We start from the raw sequence: 22,897 nt of genomic DNA on the forward strand, positions 1-22,897 counted from the left end.
TTAAATAATATACCTTCTCATCACAAACCACTATCTACAAGAGAGCCAGAAAAAGAAATGTGTTCAGACTTAGAGCTCTGCTTTCAAGTGCACCAAGCCCTTACACCATGCACTCCGCAATACAAAAAAAGACAATAATAATGATCGCTCATTTCTATGGTGCACAGGTTTACAGAGGAGTTAATAAAGAAAGCATTTGAAATATCTAGCAAACATGAGGTCTTCCCTATAAGCTACCCCCAAAGTACTTCCATCCTTGTTTTCCTTCACGATTGGTCGAGCCGAGTCAAACACCATACCGGAGCCTTCTGGGTCACCAAGTAACCAATGCTCGCAGATACATAAACACCTCTGCCTAAAAATGACTCAAATATCACTTTCAAATTGTCATCAATTTGTATGCATTTGCTGGTCATGGAATTTTTTGTTTTTTTGACCAGTCGGCATTCAGCGATAGCATTAACATTACTACAAATTTAAAATCTTTCAACATTCAGGTAGGAATACAGTGGTAAAAGTATTCATAGACGTTCTTAGACATACAATAGAAAATAACATATTAAATATTGATCACATCAAGAACATGTTATTTAAAAAAGGTAGCTGTGAACGGGCTTTGCCATTTTTGCTGATTTTACCTGTCGTACAGAAGTCGCCGTTCTGAGCCTTCATAAGGGTCTTGCATCTCGTACACGGTGGTGTCGTAGTCTTCGACGCTGCTGGAATTCTGCCATTCATAGCATGTATTTTCATCCGAATGCAAGGTGAAGGGCAGATTTTCGTACTCCGGGATTTCATCGTAGTGGCGTAAGTTTTCGTATTCTACTTCGCAATGATTGGTCACAAAATTCAAGGGCTGATCCAGAGGGTTTTCCACCAGGAACGTCGGTTGATCCCCCAAGGATCCAGATCGGTGACGAGAGGATGTTTCTAGTTGGCACTTGTCCATCAGCCTTTTCTTCTGCGACTCGGGGCTGCACGAATCGGCTGACTGTGCTTTGGCTGGTTTCGTTTTCCTATCATCTACTGGGGAAGCAGAGCTTACATTCTGGCCACCTGCCTTCCCTTCCCCAGAAGAAAGTCTGTCTGAAGAGCCATCCCCAGACTGGCTACCTTTACACAAAAACCTCTGGAAGTCGCTCTTCATTATGCACACTGACAATTTCATGTTCAGAAGCTTTTTGAAAGTACTTTTTTTTGGAGGGTCCTTGTTCGGCTTATCGATCCTTTCCATGTCTACAGAGGATAAGGATTTTGCCCTTGGCTTTGTGACAAAAGTTGACTTCTCATTGCTGGAAGATGCCTTCAGCGACTCCGGACTACATGAAAAGGGAAGAATAGGCCGATGCAGTTTCCAAACTGGTTTTTCAGATGTCCGCGTTGGAAGATCATGAGACGCCGACACACTGTGCTCTTTGGCCAATGCGTGTCGCAGTCGGATCTCATTCACAACCGCTTGAGTATTGGGTTCCCCATTCGAAACGTAGCAGCGTTTCTCAACAAGCTCTTCTGATGCAGCTTTCTTGAGCGGTCCAGCTGCTGGCAGACTGTGCCTCTGGGGTTTCTTCGGTGCAACCCTAGGGGAGCCTTCAGGCTTTAAAGGAAGCTCGCTGTCCTTTTTTGGGTTCGTGGACTCAAAACCACTATTTGCAGATAAATGCTGATTGCAAGTTATTTTGAGTTGTTTCGGTAAGCTCATGGAAAGGGAACAGCATCTTATGAAACTGGACCTTTTATCGACAGTACCAGGATCACTGGAGTCATCCTCTCGGTCATCAAGATTTGGTGAACATCGCTGGTCCTGATTCAAAGCACGGTCCACGTTTTCTTCCACAATGGAGATTTTAGTTGCAGCCAAAGAGCCGCCTTTCTGAAGATCCGAGTTCTCCAAACCAGCAGATACCTCGATCAAAGAGGTCCCCTCGCCTCCATGCAAAGAAATTGGCTCCTCATTCACGGTTCCCCTTGGCTCTTCCTGATAGGAAACACTTTCCCCAAGTACATTAATTGTTGTTAATTTCTTCAACACAGGTTCAGCCGATTCAACAGTGCGTGACTCGGAATAGACGAGTTCACTCGTTCCATCTCCCGGAGAATCAATGCAGTCTTGGCGGATGAGACAGGCAACCCGCAGTTTCCTTGGTTTTGGGACCGGCTGCACTTTTGCTGAAGGGTCCGAGGGTTTTGCCTGCGGGCATGCATCTTTGACGCTTTCCGGCGTGGTCCTTGCATTGTCCGTTTTGCAGTTTCCTGCATGGTCTTGGTCTGTGGGACAGGCAGTTTTCTTGCATCCTTTTGGACTACGGCCAGGTTTGTGAAGTTCACACACATCACCATTCAATTTGCTGGGGTTTACTTTGCATATACACTCCTTAGAGCTCGATAAAGACTGGTCCGAGCTCACACGTCTCAGGTCCTCTTGACTTTTACACAGGCTGCCGTTCCCTTGTGCGTCAGTATGGGGATCCGTGTGCTTGAAATGGCAGCTATTGGAGAGTATGTTTCGACAGAAAGCATTTTTTACATTAGTTTCCAGAACACAACTGTTCAATACAATTTGATTAGCATTTGTTCCCCTGTCATCATGAGTATCCCGTTTCCACCTTGTTTTGGGGGATGGCGTTGGTTGTCTACAAATTTCAGTATTTTCCAAACTGAGTTTTTCAAGCTGTTCGAAAACGGTTCGAGTGTTATACAAGTTCTCCCCGTTCCCCAGTTTGTGAGTACACATGGAGATGATGTACGAAGGACCATCGTGGCCTTCCCCCGATGGGCCGTTCTTGCAGTTCAAGAAGTCCAGGCTCTCAGAGCGGTTCCCTTTGAGCTCTTCCAAACTGGCGTTTTTATTGAAGGCCGATGGGGTCCTGGGCTCGCGGAAGGAAGAGCTTTTTAGGACTTTCGGCTTTGGAGCGATGACTGGCTTGGGCTTCTTTGAGGCTTGGAGAACATTGCCGATCAAAGACTCTGGCTTGGGTGCCACTGGAGGATGGATGACGAACTTGGGTTTGGGGGCCACAGGAGGCTTCTTGATATCTACAAAAAAAGAAAGAAAGAATTCAGCTGAACACTTTCTAGTCTAGGGCATTATTCAAGCAAAACATGCAAGTCTACGTGACTGCAAAACACTGCAACTGTAGATCTAGTTGAAATGCCCCAACCACAACTAATTACGTTTATGGAGACTATGGATCGGGGGGGATGGGGTAGGAGGGTTTGGTGCAGGGGGTGCTGCCGGGGCGGGAGAACACGAGTACGGTCGTCTGGATTTGCAAGAGACTAAATGAGGATTGCAGGTTAGTATTGCATTTTAGAAGATACAAATGTATTCCAATAATATATTCAGATCAGTGGATCTGGTCAATTTCAGATACTTTAAAAAAAATGTTTTTTATATATGGGCCCTGATTCACAGAACATTTTCCTATGGGATTGCGCCATTATAAAACACTTACATGAATCAGGCCCATGTGTGTCATTTGTATAGCACCTACTGCCAAGGGTATGGCCTCGAAGTGCTTTGGGGGTTGAACGCCCTTCGGAAGACCGTAAGCGGAAAGTACACAGGCCCGGCTGCTAAAGCTCCGAGCTCCACAGGTTGGGCGCGGGAATTATTCTCGTTGCCCACAGTCACCTTGCATCCTGCGGTTCCTTCCTGCCCTCCAACCTCAAATCCTGGGCTGGGTTTCAAGGATCAGGGGTTCACATGAAAAACCTGGCAGCCAATCCAGGAGCAGACCCAAGCACAACACAGCATCACATCCTCTGCGGCAATGTAAAGTCAGGGGTCATTTTGCTAATGGGTCCTCCCCGCCAGCCATTGTGTGCCAAGACTAGTACTAACGTAATCTGAGGCTGCACCAAGCGCAAATTCATTCTGTACAATGCTCTACTTTGGTGAAGTGCTCCCCCTCAGGAATCTGTGTGCAACCACAGGTTCGAATCCCAGTAGGGGAGCCAGCCATCATTTTTCTGAGGTTGATAAATGGGTACCAATTTTTGGGGGGTATTAATCCTTACTACAGAGTGTAGAAGCAGGAGGAATATGGTAGAAAGCACGGTGTAAAGTGTTATATAATGGCAAGGCTAAACCACACAGTGGGGTCGTGACCGTGCAGGTCACATTTCGTCACAGATTCAACAAAAATGACATACCATTCTTACTCGTCAACCCCCCCGCGCCACTCCACCCCCACCGCCAAATCTGAAACAATAGACATGTGGTCTGTGCTCGAATTGGGATCCAAAAATCGAGGGTGTGTGGGGGGTGCTCTAACGAGGGGGTGCAACCAAAAGCAGCACCACCTGACCCAAAAAATACAACATGAGACGCAGCAAACATGTACTTTGAGACGCTCAGCACGGTTTCAAAAAGGTATGGTTTGCTTTCTTCATGGTGTACATTAACTTCTCTCGGGTTTGTAAATGAGTTTCTCAGTAAAGTAAATAAATAAATAAATAAATCCCGTGTCATCAGTGTAAAGTAAATTTAGTAAAAAGAATTCCTTTTCATCTGTATCTACATCACTTATGGCAAAGGGGAGGGGGACAAATAGCATCAATACGGTTTCCTGGAAATTTGCATAAACCCCAGAGCATGCTGAGAACACCCAACCCCCCCCCCCCCGAGTTTTAGATGTGCAATATGTGCGCGAGAGTGATTCAAGTACAAATCCCTTCCGAGTACGTAATGCACACTGGACTCTATACCCATTTTATTTGCCACAAGACACACACTAATAGTACAATGTCTGTAACCACGTACACCAAACACCGTTCAGTGGTGGCCTTTTGGGTAATGAGTTGGTGGATCTGGCGGCGGGTGAGGGTATGAGGAGGGGAGCGGTTGATGTGAGTTTGCCTTTGAATGTGGATGAGGTGAAGGCTGTGGTGGTGAGACGGGTCATGGATGAGTGGCAGGAGAGGTGGGTGAGTGGGGTGAAGGGCAGGTGGATGTTTGGTGTTCGTGGGAAAGTGTTGGTGAAGGTGGATGCGGGGAGTCTGGAATGGAGGAGTGGGGGAGGAGGTGATGCTGAATCGATTAAGGATACGGCATGTGGGGCTGAATGACTGTCTGCATCGAGTGGGGAAGCCTGAGATGAGGGATTGTGCGGTGTGTGGGGTGCCTGAGACTGTGGGACATTTTCTGCTTAGGTGTGAGAGACATGTTGAGGAGAGAGAATTGATGAGGGTTCGGTGGTCTGCGCTGGGTGTGGCTGAGCTGAGTGGGAAGGCTTTGCTGGGAGGTTACGGGGTGAGAGGCAGGAGGAGGAGCAGTGTGATGTTGGATTTTGTGAGGCAGACGGGGCGATGGGAGGAGTTGTGAGTTTATGTGGGCTATGTGTTGATTGGTGTGTTGGTGCACATCATCCTATTGGATGGGGAAGCGCCTGCGTGGGTCCGCCCACGCCTCCGATAATTAAGAAGAAGAAGAAGAAGGCAGCTTCTAGATGTGGGGTTTAGACTGTTCTGCTGCAGTGGAAGACACCTCATTTCCCTTAATGTTTCACAGGCCTTGTCAAACACCCAGGCCGCATAGCTTGCCGCAAGTCTCCTGAAGCGCCCCTTCATACTATGAATCCAATTCATTGTATTGGGGTCTCGTGTACATTGTGGCCAGATCACACAAGTGGGTGAAGGCGCCCAGGATCTAAAGGCATGTACAGACTATTGGCATTCAATTAGGTTTAGCAAGCACACACTTCAAGGCACACAGAGTTCCAGAAGGGCTAAGGAGACATAGGGCGTTGGGGCTAATGGGTGGGCAGGGAGAGCAGCCGTGAAGGGTGGGTAGGGTTATAATGAAAGTAAGTGCACTTTACTGAGGAGGTAAAGCGCTATGGGGTCTGAAAGTGCATATCAGGTAAGTGCTACTGTGGAAAAGGGGAGATGGAAGGAGGGAGAGAAGGGGTATCGGGGAAACTGAAGGGAGTAGGGAAGGCCGTCTGGGGGAGAACAGGAGAACTTGCATGGCTGTTTATGCAAGACGGGTGTACACTGAAGCCGGAGGGCGAGTGGCCCGTTATAGCAAACAAATGGCTAGTGACCTGGATAAGGAAGCACAAGGTGCAAAGAACCCAAATGGCAGTGGGCCAGAATGTGAATCTTTCCAGCACAACCCTGGGTGCAAGCAAGCTTGTTTCTTGCAGACGCTGTGGCATTAACACTATGGCCATTAACGGCCCGCAAGCCCAAATCAAAGTAGGCCTGAGCGAAGCAAGGGCTGGAGCCAGTTAATTGCCAAGCACACTCACACATAGGGGTGTCCACACGATTGGCACCCCAGGGCGCTCTGCAGGGTGCTGATGGATATTTGGATTTATTTTTAGGGGTGGGACAGAGTAGAGAAGTGGATTTGCACTGTGCATGCTAACCTACACACCCCTCCCCATTAAGAAAACGTAAGCGCACCATCGCACTGTGAAAACAGAAAAGGGACATTGCCGCGGTGCGGAAAAATATATCACTTTCAGGGGTAGCCGCCTGACAATAGTTAGAGCATACTCTTGGTACTGTATGCCTTTATTCAAAAAGGAGGTTGTGGTGTTTGCAAAGGTCACCACTACTCTAAACTTGTGTCAAAGTCTAAAGGGCCCCAAGGGGGTGAGAGCTCCATGCACATTCATTTGTACATGTGAGCACAAAAGTTATACAAGATGTAAATTTATTACAACAAACTCATCGACCAGCAACATTCAAGGTATGGCAACTTGACGCTTTCGAGAACAATCGGGTAGCATTTTAGAGACATGGATCCTGAAGACATTCTGCAGCAGAAAGTTTACAGAGGTGTCGGTTATTCACATGTACTTATACTTCATCAAGAAAACACATTAGTTATAGACTGATGAATAATAAATGCTGAAAAAACAAAATTCATTTACAACAATTTAGTGCAGTGAAGCATGGTGATAGACTGTAGTGAAGCATAAGCATGTCTAGTGGGCACTATTTTCTAGTGCAAATGCAAATGTATCGACAAGGTGCTTGTCCTTATAGAGTCAAGACAAGACCTGTATGTATTAGGCATTAGTCTGTTAACTATAGGTGACCAACCCTTGGTCTAAAAGGAAACTGAGCCTGGAAGGCTTCAAGATAATTTAACAAATAGCCCTATTACAGTAAAAACGGTATCAAAGGTGTATTAACTGGAGGGGCAGCACTAAATTGTTGTAAATGAATTTTATGTTTTTTCTGCATTTATTATTCATCAGTCTATAACTAATGTGTTTTCTTGATGAAGTATAAGTACATGTGAATAACCTACACCTCTGTAGACTTTCTGCTGCAGAATGTCTTCAGGATCCATGTCTCTAAAATGCTACCCGATTGTTCTCGAAAGCATCAAGTTGCCATACCTTGAATGTTGCTGGTCGATGAGTTTGTTGTAATAAATGTACATCTTGTATAACTTTTGTGCTCACATGTACGAATGAATGTGCATGGAGCTCTCACCCCCTTGGGGCCCTTTAGACTTTGACACAAGTTTAGATTAGTGGTGACCTTTGCAAACACCACAACCTCCTTTTTGAATAACGGCATACAGTACCAAGAGTATGCTCTAACTATTGTCAGGCCGCGGTGAGGAAGAAGGCATGCAAGTGGGACGGATTGGGGCGGCGTCTCTTTGGGGGTAGTATTTCACAGATGTTCTGGGGGTTGCCGGATGGGGGACCGGGGTAAGGAGGGAGGGCAGGAACAGTGACGAACCGCTTGGAGTGGGCATTGAGACTTGCTAGGAGGTTAGTGTGGAGCGCGAGTGGTCACTGGAGATCCACGCGCTCATTTCAGGGCTTTCGATTGGCTGATGCCTCTCCCCGGATGCAAATGTAAATTAGAATATAACTTGCAAAAATAAAATAAATGAGTGACTTACTTGGGTGAAGTTATAGCATCGAGGAACTTTTGTCGAATCCCAATAGGGTACAACTAAAACTTCCACTTTGGGGGGGACGACATTCTTAGAAAATATAAGGTATATAATCATTATAAATATATAAGGAAATGTATTATTATTATTATAATATTAATTGCGTGCCACTCTAGCTTCGAGAAGCAACAGAGCGCTTTACAGAGGTAACAGAACAGATTGAATTGTGTACACTTGATGTCATGGGTTCTCGACATGACCTCCCAGGTACTGTCGGATATGGTCCTTTTTCTAAATCTATTGACGAAGTTGTTGGAAGCACCTTTTGTTGGAGCGGGAGGCTACTTATTCGGAGCCAATGGCTAGAATGGTTTCTCTTCGATTTGAATCAATACAATATTGAAATGCTTTGGGGGTGCCTTTTGGTGGGAAATCAGGGTATCACGTGGTTTTAACTTCGAATCTACTTCTAAGTAAATAGATAGTTGTGGGATAAGGGGTTAAAAGGTGTTAAGGAGGCGTTTGGGGTAGAGTTAGTAGTGAAGGAGAAAGAGGGAATGTGGGGGTAATTTGCTTTGGCAAAATGACATGGAACCGGGAATCAGACATCGCAAATTGTAGCTCTTGTGCCTATTATCGAATGCATATATGCTATATTGGGTGCCATGCGGGCACCTCCCCCGCACATTACTGTGCCCTAGGGCAATGAGATGTTGGCTCCACCGTACATGTACAGGAAAATGGAAGCTCTTGTGTGTGTGAGGGCCAACGCTCGAGGTAGGCGGAGTGATGCTTAGGGGGCGGGTCCAGGCTGGGGCAGCAGGTAAGAGAAAAGAAAAGGTCTGTTTTTGTTCATGTTTCTGCATGCAAGGGTTGGTCTGTTCGGGTGTGCGTCATGGTGTGAAATGTAAATGCAGTCCATGTTGTATGGGTACATGGGTGAAAGATGGCGTGTATGCTGCATGGGCAAGGACATAGTGTGAGAAACCGGAGGCATTTCTCCCAGGTCGTTTCCAAGGAGCCTTTGTTCAGGTGGTCCGGGGAGGGCCATTGCTCTTGGATCCCAACCCTGGGGGCGGACGAGCAAGGATCACCTGGGCAGGGGGGTCCATGGGGACTATGGGAGACACGCCCTCTGGTGAGACATGGTATTCCTCCCATTCCGATACACCCCAACCCGACATCTCCTCAGTTGTCATGGGATATGGTAAACAGAGGCCCCTCATACCCCAGTACCTTTCTGTAAGGAAAAGGTGAAACCATCATGGAAAACAAAGACCATCCCTAAATTCTAACATGAGTTTTACCCCTCTTTCCTCAAAACCCACTTTTCAACAACCCTACATTCAAACCCCTTTTCCTGAAAAATCCACACCATCTTTACCATTTTCTTTGTAGACCATTACAATTCCCATAATTCCATTCCTCTATTAAAATACACAAGGACTGCGACGAAGAAGAGGCAGATGGGAGTCATGAGGATTGCCCATAGGAATATATGGGCAATGGATTCCTATGGACAGTCTCCATGTTGTCCCTAGAATGAGGTCAAGCGGAGTCAGGCAGGGAGGGAGGGACAACGGCTCACATCTGGCTCCAATGAACGCTAGCTGTAAAAACAGCAGCCAGAAACAGCATTCAGAGCGAGCTGGGGGTGCTGGAAGGTGCCGAGAAGCCAGAGGAAGACCAAGTGAGCTGCAGAGACCCTGGGAGACCTGGAGGAGGGGGTAACCGCCCAGACACTGGACCTTTGAATACAGGGGAGGCTGCAGTGTGGAGAAGGAAATTTACCTTCAGGAGGCAAAACCAGGGGCAGCTGGTGTCTCCTGGCGGTACCACACCAGACCTCCTCCCCTGGCCCAAGCAGGCGAGCCCGGGTCTTTGAGGGGTAGGCGGTGAGACCCGGACCTCAATACACATCCCCATCGAAACTCCTGCAGCTCCCAAAGTTATGGAATGCTGTTTTGGGGAGCTTTGAAGTGGGAGCAAACTACACCACAATGCATTCTGGGAATAGAAGTCCAAAACTGGTTCTTTGTGAAAACAGAGGGGTCCGAGCCCGATTGAGGGAGACCTTTGTGTAAATCATTAAGAGGGGGTCCGAAACCAATGGCGGGTGAACCCTAAGAACGTTTGGGAGAAGCTAGGAACACAGAGAGGACCCAGAAAGCCAAAGTGCATAAAAAGAAGTCTTGAGAGACCGGAGAAGAACGGGAAGCCAAGATGTCGATTCAGAGTGAGGGAGAGGCTGTGGCATGGCGAAGGAGACTTAACTCCACGTAGCCGGTTAGTTGAGAGAACTTGTGCAAGGCTGAGCTATGTCGAACAAAGGTTGCCAGCGATGAGAGGGTCACTGATGAAAGATTGGTGAAACCGCGAGTGAGGTGATCCAGATAAAAGCGGAACATTGGGGAAGACAGGAAGAAAGACTCCCTTTTCTACATGATAGAGTGGTGCAGCGTCACGTGGGTGCCTAGTCAAGAGATCTCCATCAGACCGGTATACTGCAAATAGAACTTTTGAGATTGGATAGAAAGATCCACGTGGTCCTGCGAGGGTCTAAGAAAAATCCCCAGCTCAATCGAACGTCTTTGATCCCAAAAGAATGAAAGTAGGCTTGTGCCCGGTCAAGGGAGCCTGCAATAGTGACAAACATAGTATTTTAGTTACTCAAGTCAAAGGACATTACGATAAGTTAAAGGAAGGTCAGAGCCCAGACGAGGGGGGGCCTACAATGTCTTTGAAAGCAAAAGTAGTACGTGCTCGAGCTGAGGGAGACCCCGGGGTGGATGAGCCACCCAATGTGTGCTACAAGCGAAAGGAAGAGAACTTTAAGTTGTTTGATCTTTTTGCAGAGCAAGGCTTTCTTGTGCTGTTAAGGGACTGTCTTAGAAGGGCCCCGTTGTGTCTTAGAGACTGCCTCCTCATGCTAAGAGAAACCAGAGTGTGATATAGAGCCTGCGCGCTCTACCTTACCCCGTGCTGAGAACGTGGGGAAGGGAACTTTATTGCTCTACCATTCTGACATTATTTTCAACCCTGTTCCTTTTTGCATTTCACATCCTTTCACATTTTGTTGCATTAAGTGCTGGTAGTAGGTTTTTATTAGTATAGGCCCTTTTATTTTTACAAGACACCACTAGGACTGCGTTATTATAATTTGATGGTCGTAGCTTGCTCCCATCTGTAGATTTAGGCTTAGATAGGCGTTTTTCAAACCCTTTTAAAGTCCATAATCACCCTTGAACTGTGATCACCTGTGTCTGTCGTCTTACTGTCGATACCATGCCTTCCTTACAATATGTAAGCAAGATAGTCTGCATGTTGTATGGGGGGGGGGGGGGGGGAGTATGAAGTAATGAGTGTGCATGCAGACCAGCCAGGATTGGAAAATGATTTGAGAGCGGGGTAAGGGTACATTGGCGGGACCCACCATCTATTAGATTTCCTTCATCTGGTGGCTTACAAAAACAAGTGAAAAACTGGCTTTTTAACAAATTTTTCACGGGATCTGCTGTAAAAAATGCCCCATTTTAAGCTATTAATTAAAAAATGTTCTTGGGGAGAACCCCCTCCAAACCCTGATTGGTTGGTTTGGGATCCTTCGCTATGCTTTGCCAGTAATGCATATTCTTGGGCACGGGTTTACAAAACGCCATCTTAAAAAATAAAAAGCACACAACTGTTTCTTCAGCTGCTTGGGAAGATCCCATGGTTGAGCAAAGCATTGACTATTTGGAAGAGGTGGGCAAGGGTGGAACCTTGAACTTTTTTCATGATGGCAGAGGGAAGGATGTTGTCCTTGTATAAGGCAGGTGTTTGCGACGTGAGCCTATCAGCAGCAAGGAAGAGGCCCTTACGCTGCGTCCAGGACGAAAATGAAGTCTGCTTTTCATCAAATGTGGTATCATCTCAATACCTCACATTGGTTATTCAACTAATCTTACAGGATCAGAAGCCAAGTTGTTCAAATGCCCCTTGATATATAGGGCTGATGGTCGAAGCGAAAAAGCGATCGATATCACACCCCCCCCCTACCACCACCACAGCAGGCAAACGGCGCAGGGAGGGATGCACGTTCCAGCCCCGTGCCAGGAGAGAGCCCAGACTCCACCCATACAAACAAACATGTCCCAAAGGACCACAATTTATAAAAGGCGACCATTCATCCTGGAAATTAAGATCTCTCGGCCTGCTCTTCATAATTACTATATAAGTCTTACCCCGTTACATTAGGGGAAGCAGCCAGAAGCACCCATTCCTGGCCCTGCGTGGAGCGCAGGCCCCGTTGCCACTGCACAAGCAAAGATAGACGAGTTTCAGGCGTACTGGGCCTCCTCAGGGACATGCAACCCGAGTTCCAATAGAGCTGCCTATCCTCTGGGATTTGCCAGAGACTCTGGCCATTTGTGCTTTCCAGTGGTGTGGTGTGTTCCCCTTTAAGAAAGAACGGGTCTCAGCCGCAGGCTCGTGCGTTGTCACGTGTGCGTGGTCCATGTGATGATCCTAATAAAAGAGGCAAGTGGTTTCCTGCTCTTTAGTCAATTCCACCAGACTTCTGCCTGCTGTGTATTCTGTCTGAACTGTGGCAGCACACACTTTAAGGCAGAGGGCCTGCCCCTGCAGAGCCCTTCACAAAGGCAGAGCCCCTGCGTGGCAACTCTGTCCCCAGGCCATGTGTGTTCCAGACAGAGCCCCTGCGTGGCATCTCCGTCCCCTACAGGGTGCTGCTGTGTGACCACAGCCTGTGTGTCTCCCCTGGCCTGAGTGCCCAAGGTGCCAGGGACAGTTTGCGGGGTGATCCCAGCCTACTTGTCTGACTGGGTGATCACGATCGGAACAGGGTGCTCCCCTTGTTATCTGGAGGGCGTGTGACAGCGCCATAAACTGTCCTGGTGGGTGCCCCCAGCAATTGGGTGTCTGGCCCGGGTAACCCCGAGCCAGGGACAACAAATGGGTTTCAGGGGGAGAAGGGGATCCTGGAATTTCTGGTGTGTTGCAGACATCCGATGGGGAGAATCAAGCGTGGAGCCCCCAACAGGATTCCAACATGTGTGTGCCCTTGTCAGCAGGAACAATAAACTCACTGAGCTATATCGCAAGTACTGTGTTGAATGAGTTTTGTGTCCCTTGACCCAACACACTCCCCCTCAAAGTCGTTTAAATTAAGGGAATGGTATAGAGTGTGAGGAGGACTTAAATTGTAGTTTGTGTAATCACTCATACTTCACAGCCTGTGTTACTGTAAAAGGCAGGGGTCAAGTCCTAAAAATTTAAGTGGGGGGACCCATCAACACACGCAATGGGATGTGACATCACCAGAAATTAGCATACCAAGGTGAAATATGCACATTTCATTAAATTGACTTTGCATAACCATCCAAATGGAACAAGACAAATGGCATTTGCCTTTCATGAAATCAACACACACAAAAGCAAGAGAGGATATATTCCTCTAATAGTGTTTTTGAAAAAGTTAAACGGTGTGCATGTTTTAAACTCCATGAACCAATAGAAATATTTCCCTGGGACTTGCAGTACCGAAATAGGACATTTCACCTTTAGTCGTTTGTTATTTTTCATCAAGTTATATAGTTTAGTGGTGGAGTGTCCAGCCTAAAAATCTGCCGACTGCGGTTTGATCCCTGAGGTCAGCTTTAATTCAGAAATTCAAAGAAGACATTCAATGTTTCTCATTTTAGGTGGGGGAACTGAGTCCCACCTCTGAATAAAGTGGGTGGACTCCGTTCCCCCCCCCCGCGTGTACCCTCGACTTGAGCCCTGAGGCAACCTGACATTACAAAGTATTCTGGTTGTAGTCTTCCAATGAAGTTACGGTGTTGCTAAATCTATTTCTATAGTTATATATTTATATTTGTCAAGTTGGTTTATCAAGATTTGTGTACTGAGCAAAGGACTCTCTGTAAAACAGGGCATTCTTGAAAACCACTCATTGAATCCATTTCTGCCAACTGACCTGAGAAAATATGCTGTGAAGTCCCTACAGTGAAGATTGGTTTCAAATCCCAGCTTCGTCACTTAACTAAAGTGTCTGATCTTGGGCAAATCCATTTATCCTTCTGTGCCTTCTGTGTGGGAGAAAATATATAGATATGGCACAGAAGAATAGACTGATTATATATTTTTTTGCAAAGTTATGACGTTACAGGAGAGTATGTGGTTTGTCACAAGTAATACATGCCACGTTCGTAACAAGTAATACATGCCACACCCCCACCCAGCTAAACATGCCCCAATGCTCCAACCACAAAGCTGCCAAGAATATACTGCACAGATAACCCCTAATAAGGGTGAAACCAGGTATGCAGCTTTGAGACCAATCTTTCTTGGGTTGATCGAGCCATGTACAAAAATAGCACTGCCCTGTAAAACAGACAATTTTTTCTAGAGCAAACGACTTGCATTTGGGCTAATTTGCATACCCACAATGCCTTGCTGTTGTGGCTCAGACTGGAGGTGAACTTCCAGCGATGGTGACTAGTGGTCACTGTGGCAGGTGTGCCTTGGCTCAAATGGATTTTTTCTTCTTTTACATTTCAGGTGTACGTTTTTATTTTTCTCCAATTATTTTTAAACCCACCACAATTTTGCTGGGGTGTAAGCTATATATAAATATAAAGTTTTGAACACTTGTGAGAATACAAACCCACGACTACATACTCAACCCGAGAAGATGGAGTAATGAGGCTCAACCCTCGGTATCCAAAAATCACTGCTGATGGATAAAAATCCATCAGCAAGAAGAAGAACAAGCGCTCGGACACTTGTGGGGAGTGTTGGGCACATGCAGTAAAGAGCAGAAATCGCAGGGATTTTGATTATCGATTTTAAGCAGGTCTGGTCCATAGGCACAAAAGGCTGTAGGGCTGACATCTTGGCAAACAGTAGGGTCACCAGATTTAAAAAGTAAAAATCGGGACAGGGCAACTAACAAAGGTAGGACTAACTCTTGAAAGTGGCTGTCAAGGCACTCCACTTCAGTAGAGGTTGGAGGAGAACGGTGTTTAAGTGTTGCTGTTCAAATAAACACATATAATTAATTTATCAGAAAGTAACACTATCTCAAGTTGTAAAATGCAGCATTTCTTCTGTGAGAGATTGAGCATTCATGCCGGTCAGCTATAAAGACTGACTACCAAAAACTGGGACCACTGCAGTTTCCAATGGAAACAATCTTGAGAAAGGGGGACAGAGCACCAACAACTGGGACAGTCCCGGCAAAACCGGGACATCTGGTCACCCTAGCAAACAGCCAAAAGAGAAGAGACAAAACCATGACTAGAACCAGTACCAAGTATTACTCTGTTGGGCCGCATTCCTGTAACCTTGAATCAAGCCTTCTTAAGGTATCCTTATAGCGCCTCGATGCCTATGGGCTGTAGAGCACTCTACAAATCCAAAAAAATAAATTAAATTACCGCAATGAAATAGAACCCAGATTTGGTGTTGCCGGATGTCTGCGTACTGGACTAGTTGAGGTATACTTCATCCCATCATGAAACAACCAGGGGCTCCTGTATCCAGAACAGACAGCGGTCAGTCAGTTAACTTATCAGAGGTGTAAGCAGGGCCTGAGAAGGCAAGGCACACCCAAAGTCTGTAAATGCTAGGTCAGCAGCAGTGTGGGCATTATACAGATGTTAACGTCACTGCGGGTGGCCCAACTACTTTAGCTTCAGGCCCCACTTGTTAGACAATCATGGTTACACCTCCAATACAAGTGGATATCACAATAAAATCACAGCCCTGAACACCCAAGCAACACTCAAAACACCAAGCAAACACACAGGCTGAGAAACAGTCCTCAGAACCGACCGATGCAAGTAGGACAGAAAGAAAGCATGGAGAGGTCCTCATTGGCTGCAGAAAATGACCGGCCAAGTACATCGCAGGCGTCCGCCCAGGAAGCTGGAGAACGAGCAAGAATTCAAGCTAGGGCCATCTACGCGGGGGGTGCCAATCTGCGAATCTGTGGTGAAACATTTAAGCCACTTTCCGTGGATCTGCCCTAAGGGGGTCAGTGGGTGATGGAAGACTTCTGCTCTGAACCCAATGGTGTGGTTGTGCCATGTGCAAAAAGAAGTGTGTAGTCAATCAGTTCTCCTACCTGGGAGTTTCCATGAAATAGGTTTCCCCTACTGGCTCTGATCCCAATGTATATTGTTGTGCCTTACACTACAACTGGTCTTAGTAGGCTGCAACGGTGAAGATCTCCCCTCATCTCAAAGCAGAGCAGACTGTTGCAGTTAATGAAAGGTTACATATGACTACCTGTATCTAATGAAGCAGACTTGCCTGAACAGCACTGGCAGTTCCGGACCTTTCATTAACTGCAACACAGAGCTCACCAACAGTGCAGATCATCTGGTTTGAGAGGGTGGCTTACACTTCATTTGTCCCAGTTCAGGGTCAACTTTGCTGTAGTTCGATCCATGTCGAAGACACCCTCATTGCGTATAAATTAGGGTGAGCAGACATCCCGGTTTTCCCGGAACAGCCTGGGAAATCGCCCTACGTCCCGGGGTCCCAGGAGTTTTTTAAATTTTATAAACTCCATCCCAGGGTGGGCCACTGCCACTCGGGGCGTTCTGCCGGGCTGTGGGGCCGCCGTGATGGTGGGCCCGTGCTTCCTGGGCCGGTGGGTGCGAGCAGCCGGTATGTGAGCAGGCAGCCAGTATGTGGTGCATTCGCTGGCGGGAGCGGGCAGGGCTGCGTATCTGTTGCTTCTTCCTTATTCGGCGTGCAGTCGCTGCTGCTCTTCTGGTGGACCTTGCGGTCACTGCTGCCCTCACTTGCTAGGCGGTCTGCTCCATTGGGTGACTCCGTCAGCCGGTCTACCCTCTTCCGCTGCGCTTCTGGGTAAGTTTTACCTGCTGTCGGTTGTCCCTTCACTCCACTGCTGGGTTCACCGATCCTCCGGCTCTCTCCACTTGCATGAGTCTGCTGGGCCGTTCTTTCTCAAAGTGCTCCTCCTCCGCCGCCACCACCACAGCTGGGTGGCTTCTGTCCATCGCTCTGTGGGGTCCTCCCCGCTCCACTGCTGCTGGGCTCCCCGACCCTCCTCCACACTGGGTGACGTTCTCGCTGCTGGGCTCACTGGCCCGCCATCTTGTAGGGGTACGTCACTGCTGGGCGCCGTTCGCCCAATGGGACACTGTTGCCTCTGCTGGGTTTCTTTCGCACACCAGCACTCTTCCATGGGCACACCTTTCTTGACACAATGTGGTGTATGTCGGCCTCATCGCCAGTTGTTAGACCCCAGTGGGGGCCTCTGCATACCTGCCCCACACACGACACAGGAGCCACTTTCCTCTCAACCTTCCCTTTATTCCTCCATGTTACATACTGCCCTTCATTTCCCTTTCCTCCCTCCTATAGTCTCAAGTCCTTTTCTTAAAGGGCTGTGCCCTCATTCCCTCGCAACACCACCAACTTTGTAATCCAGCTCTCTTCATGAAGCAGAGCTAATCGGTTTTCATTATAAAACACTTGAGATATGAGCATTCACTATAACGGATTCGATATAAACACTGTATCCCCAACTAAGGGATAGTCTGTCTAAACATTAACACTGGTGCATTTGCACTGATTCTTTCTTGGGCAGCGGCAGCAGCTCCTGACTCTTCCAAAACTTTGAGACACGATCGGTGTGGCGGCCATGGCAAATTTGTCTGTAAGATGGGGCTGAACCAGGCCTATATGAGTGCCACAGTACCTGAGGAATGGTCAAGGGAGCCTAACCTATCCTACACTGAAGTGAACAAACCACCTTATATATATATATATATATATATATATATATATATATATATATATATATATATATATATATATATATATATATATATATATATATATATATATAATACATTACTCACCGTAATCGTATTTCTGATGCTTGTATCTGCTTAGATTCACATGCTGTGCATAGGCCGACATCTAGTGGAAGCTGCAGAGTATTACAGTTTGTTTTTCGAAACTTGAAAATGGGCGTCGACACAGGGCATGCCAGTAATACTATCCCTAGTGTGACGTCCACTGTACCCATGATCCCTCACGCGTCTATGATGCTCAGATTGTATTTTTTCTGACATGAGGTGGCATGAGGAGTAGCGCGAGTACAGATTATCCAAGCAGATAGATAGAAAGATAAGACTACAAGCATCCATGTGCCTTCTCTCAGAGGGGAGGAAGGGTGGGTCGCATGTGAATCTAAGCAGATACAAGCACCAGAAATATGATTACGGTGAGTAATGTATCCCTTCTGAGGCTTGTGGAATCCGCTTAGATCACATGCTGTGCACAGATTAGCGAGCAGTGTTAGAAGAAGGTGGGATGTGAGAAGGGTCATGAGCAAATAAATGTCTTAGAACCGCTTGTCCCACTTGAGTATCTGTCTTTGAATGAGTGCCAATGCAGTAGTGCTGAGTAAAAGTATGAATAGAGCTCCAAGTAGCTGCTTTGCAAATGGTGTCAAGGGGTACATTTGCAATGAAAGCCAGAGTGGCCCCAATGCCTCTTGTAGAGTTGCCTCTTGGCGTGAAAGGCAGAGTTTTTTCAGAAAGGGAGTAACACAGCTGGATACAATTTATAATCCACTTCGAGATGGCACCTTTAGAGACGCGATCTCCCTCTCTGCCTGTAGCTACAGAGACAAACAGTTGGTCTGTTTTGCTTAGCGGCCTGGTCTTGTCTACATAGTATAGGACCGCCCTACGCACATCTACGGTGTGTAGTTTTACCTCAGCAGAGCTTTGGGGTTCTTGGAAGAAATCCAGAAGCTCAATGGACTGGTTAACGTGGAATTTACTTAGGTGAAAACCTAGGGTGTGTTCGTAAAACCAGTTTATCTTTATGAACAGTAACGAAAGGATCCTGCACTGACAGTCTGAATTTCACTGACCCTTCTTATCGATGCAATGGCTACTAAGAAGGCAGTTTTATATGTCAGGTGTTTGAGACTGCTTTTATGCATGGGCTCGAATGGGGGGGCCCATGAGTTTAGCAAACACCACATTAAGGTCCCCCCCTGGTGGTGGGTTAGAAATTGGAGGGTGGAGTCTCTTTACCCCTTCCATGAAGGCTTTAACCACTGGTACTTTCCACCACGATGCCTTGTTATGGGAGGTGGTGTATGCTGACAGAGCTGCCAGGTGTACCTTTAGTGAATTAAATATCAACCCTGCGTCCAGCAGGTGGAGCATGTAGGTGACAATAGTGGAAAGAGTGCAATCAACTGGGTTGATTTGCTTATTCTGGCACCAGATAACAAATATTTTCCATTTGTCAAAATAACAGTGCCTAGTGTTGGGTTTCCTAGATTCCTTTAGGATGTCCATGCACCTCTGTGGTAAGTTGAGGTGTTCAAACTCTTCAGGAGCCATGCTGCCAAGTTCATTGAGCTGGGTTGAGGATGCACTGTTTGACCTTGGTGCTGGGATAGTAGGTTATGCGAGCACGGGAGTCTGATGCGTTTGCACGCTGCTAGCCTGTGAAGGTGTGGGAACCACAGTTGTCTTGCCCACATGGGAGCAACTAGGATGAGCGTCATCGATTCTCTGTGCATCTTGTTGACCACCTTCCTCATTAGAGGAGTTGGTGGAAAAGCGTAAGCCAACATCCCTGACCAGTTTGTCCACAGGGCGTTCCCCTTGGAGCCTGGCTGGGGAAACCTGAATGCAAAGTCTGGGCATTGTCTGTTTTCGCTTGTGGCGAATAGGTCTATAGTGGGGAAACCCCACAGTGAGAAGAGGTCTTCTACGACTTCTCTGTGTAGAGACCACTTGTGTTCTCTTGGGAGAGGATCCCTGCTCAAGGCGTCTGCTAGAGAATTGAGATCCCCTGGAACATGTTAAGATGACAGGAAAATGTTCCGTCTGAGTGCCCATATCCAAATTTTCTGGGCAAGCTTGGACAAATTTGGTGAACGAGTCCCTTCCTGCTTGTTTAGGTAGAACATCGCTGTCGTGCTGTCTGTTAAGATCCGCACTGACAGGTTCAACCGGTGGGGCTCGAACGCTCGAATCGCTCTGAATACTGCCAGAAGCTCTAGCAGATTGATATGGTTCTTGGCCACTGTGTGAGACCAGAGACCCTGAACTTTGTGGTGAAGGAGGTGTGCTCCCTACCCTGACAGGGATGCATCTGTAGTGACTACAGCCTGTACTTCTGGATCGTAAAAGGGTTTCCCCTTTGACAGGTTCTCTCTTGTCCACCAGTGAAGACTTTGTACAAGTGTTGGCTAAACGACCACTAGATCGTCCCACTGACCACTTGCCTGAGACCACTGTTCGCCAACCATTCTTGCATGGGACGCATGCGCAGGCGCGCGTGGGGGACCAGGTAAATACATGACACCATCATGCCTAGCAAATGCATCGCTTTGCGCACCGTTATCTGGTGACCGGGCAGATAGAGGAATTTGCAGTAGTAGATTCCAAATTCTTTCCTCCGATGGAAAGGCCAACCCCTCTTGAGTGTTTAGTACAGCTCCTAGGAACTGTTTGGAGGTGCTTGGCACCAGGCTTGATTTTTTCTCGTTTATGGAGAAACCCAATTCGAAGAGGGGGGGGGTCGATCGTTCTCTGAATGTTTGAACTGCAAATTACTGGGGTCTCCCCCGTGATGAGCCAGTCGTCCGGGTAAGGGTACACTGTCCAGGTAAGGGTACACTGGGATTGCCTCCCTGTGTAGGTGTGCCGCCACCACCGCCAGAACCTTGGTGAATACCCTTGGAGCCGAGGCTATACAGAAGGGCAGCAGCTTGAACTGGTAGTGCTGACCGTCCACCTTGAAGCGCAAGAATCTTCTGTGCGCTGGGAACATGGAAATATGGAAATATGAAAATAGGCATCTTTCATGTCCAATGCTGCCATGTAATCCCCTTTTTTAGGAGGGGGGGGGTTACCTCTTGGAGAGTAGTCATGCAAAACTTTTGTGGCTTGATATACTTGTTTGCAGGGCGCAAGTCTAAAACTGGGCGCATTCTCAGATTTTTCTTTTTTGCACAAGGAAGTAACTTGAATAAATACCCTTGTTTACCTGTTTGCCCGAGACGAGTTTGACCGCGTCCTTTTCTAGAAGATTGACAATCTCCTCAAGAAGGATCTTCTGGTGGTCCAAGGAATGTACTTTTTGCCGGGGAGGGGGGGGTGGTTTCGGGACGCTCAAGCAATTCTATGCAGTATCCTGCAGACACTGTGGACAGCACCCATCTGTCTGATGTGATCCCTTCCCAAGCTCGGGTGAAGTTGGTAACGTGTCCCCCTACTGGAGATGCCTGGGAAAGACCCTGATCTTGGCGTCGCTGTTTTGCGGGAGGCGTGCCGCCTCGTCCCTTACTACAGCCCCTCTTGTTTCCCCTGTTGTAACTCTGGGTAGACTGCTGGTTGTTACCCCATGATGTACCCTGCCCCTGAGAATAGTTGGAGCCTCTTTGTGAATTTTGGCCGCGTGGGCGAAGAAAATTACCATTGCCTCTTGATTAGGGGGCTTGTTGGTCAACTGTCCCAGGGATTTCAGAGTCTCATACTCATCTTTGGCATTTTTTAATGCGTTCTCTACCGCCTTTCCAAACAGTAGATTAGGCTCCACCAGCATGTCGATTAAGGATGCTTGTGTCTCGGGTTTAAACCCTGACTGTCTTAACCAAGCATGCCTCTTAATGACAGTGCTCTCTGCTATTAGCCTGCCGGCGTTAACCGTGGCATCAAAGGTTGCCTCAAGGATGCAACCGGACACGGCTCTCCCCTCTGATGCAACTTGTGCCAACTGGCCCTTTAAAGGTTCCGGTGCGGAGTCGATAAGTGCAGCAACTTGCTCCCACCGGTGGCGGTTGTAACTAGCCAACAGGGTGGTGGAGTTGGCAATACTTGCCTGGTAGGCGGAAGTGGAGGCTACCTTCCTTCCCAACCCATAAATCTTTTTGCTCTCCTTGTCGGGGGGAGCCTCAGACGAAGATAGGGGTGTTCCCGCCCTCTTCCGGGTATTAGTCACTACCAGGGAGTCAGGTTTCAGTTGCCCCTTTATGTAAAGCGGGTCTGATTGGGCTGCCCTGAACAATTTTTCGATTCTAGGGTTTACCGCCCTGGTGAGGTTAGGATTGAGAAGGGAAGGATCAATTCTCCTTTGTATAGACTTGAGAATAGGGATGGCCTGGGCAATGGGTTTCTTTTCTCCTACTAGTTCCTCAGCAAAGTCCCTCTCCTCCTGTGCTCCCTGAGTGTCTATGCGGAAGTGTTCTGCTGCTCTAGACAAAACCTCATTTAGGAGAGGTTGGTTGTCGATTGGGAAGTCGGTAACCTGAGGTTCTTTGCCTACTGGGGAATCTATTCTGTAGCCTTCTGGGTCATCTTCCTCCTCCTCCTCTTGGTCATAGTCCTCCCCATAGTGTTCCACCTCAGTTTGGTCGTCCAACGTTACCAATTCTGGATCCTCATATTGTAGTGGATCCTCACTATACTGAGTGTATGGCTGTACGTAGAAAGGGTCAGGAGACAGAGTTTGCATTGGTGCCTCAACTCGAGGTTTCTTACCAGGGGCTTGCGGGTCCCTAGACCCTGAGGGAATAGCCCCGTCTGGGGTATAGGAGAGGAAGTGCTCTGGGTTCTTGGCATAGAAGTCTGCTAGGGATGACATTCTAGACATAACTCTGTCTATATCCTCACTGGACCATTCTTTGGAGCTGGGGATTACCCTTTCCTGGGAGGGTTTCCCTGCTGTGACCTGACTGGACCTATGGGCTTGTGCAAGGGTCTTGGCTAGCTGTTTATCAGAAGACTTAGCATTGTCTTTTTGTAGCAGAGGTGTAGAAGAAGGCGGAGATGTTTTCTTCTTCTGTTTCCCCCCCCCTCCCCATGAGTGGAATCGTGCTTCCCTGGCGTTTTCACCTTCTCAGAGCTTTTCGAAGTCTGGCGCCGAGATTCGGGGGTAGAGTCTCTTTCCTTAGAGTGAGGACGTCGGGATCCGGGAGCAGGCGTCGAGCGGTCTGCTGACACCGACTCCTGGAGT

The 22,897-nt window shown here is 47.6% G+C and overlaps 1 protein-coding gene across 2 annotated transcripts in view; it reads right to left on the reverse strand.

Annotated features, from left to right (window-relative positions):
- Positions 1 to 22,897, reverse strand: part of FGD6 (FYVE, RhoGEF and PH domain containing 6) — a 316,035-nt gene that overhangs the window by 252,176 nt on the left and 40,962 nt on the right. For both annotated transcript variants that reach the window (XM_069629811.1, XM_069629812.1), the window contains exon 2: positions 639 to 3,033. In XM_069629811.1, coding sequence (XP_069485912.1) covers positions 639 to 3,033 — 2,395 coding nt within the window. The remainder of the gene's footprint in view (positions 1 to 638; positions 3,034 to 22,897) is intronic.

This window comes from Ambystoma mexicanum, chromosome 12 (genome assembly GCF_040938575.1).
Source record: "Ambystoma mexicanum isolate Mex_15411 chromosome 12, UKY_AmexF1_1, whole genome shotgun sequence".
Classification (NCBI taxonomy): Eukaryota; Metazoa; Chordata; class Amphibia; order Caudata; family Ambystomatidae; genus Ambystoma; species Ambystoma mexicanum.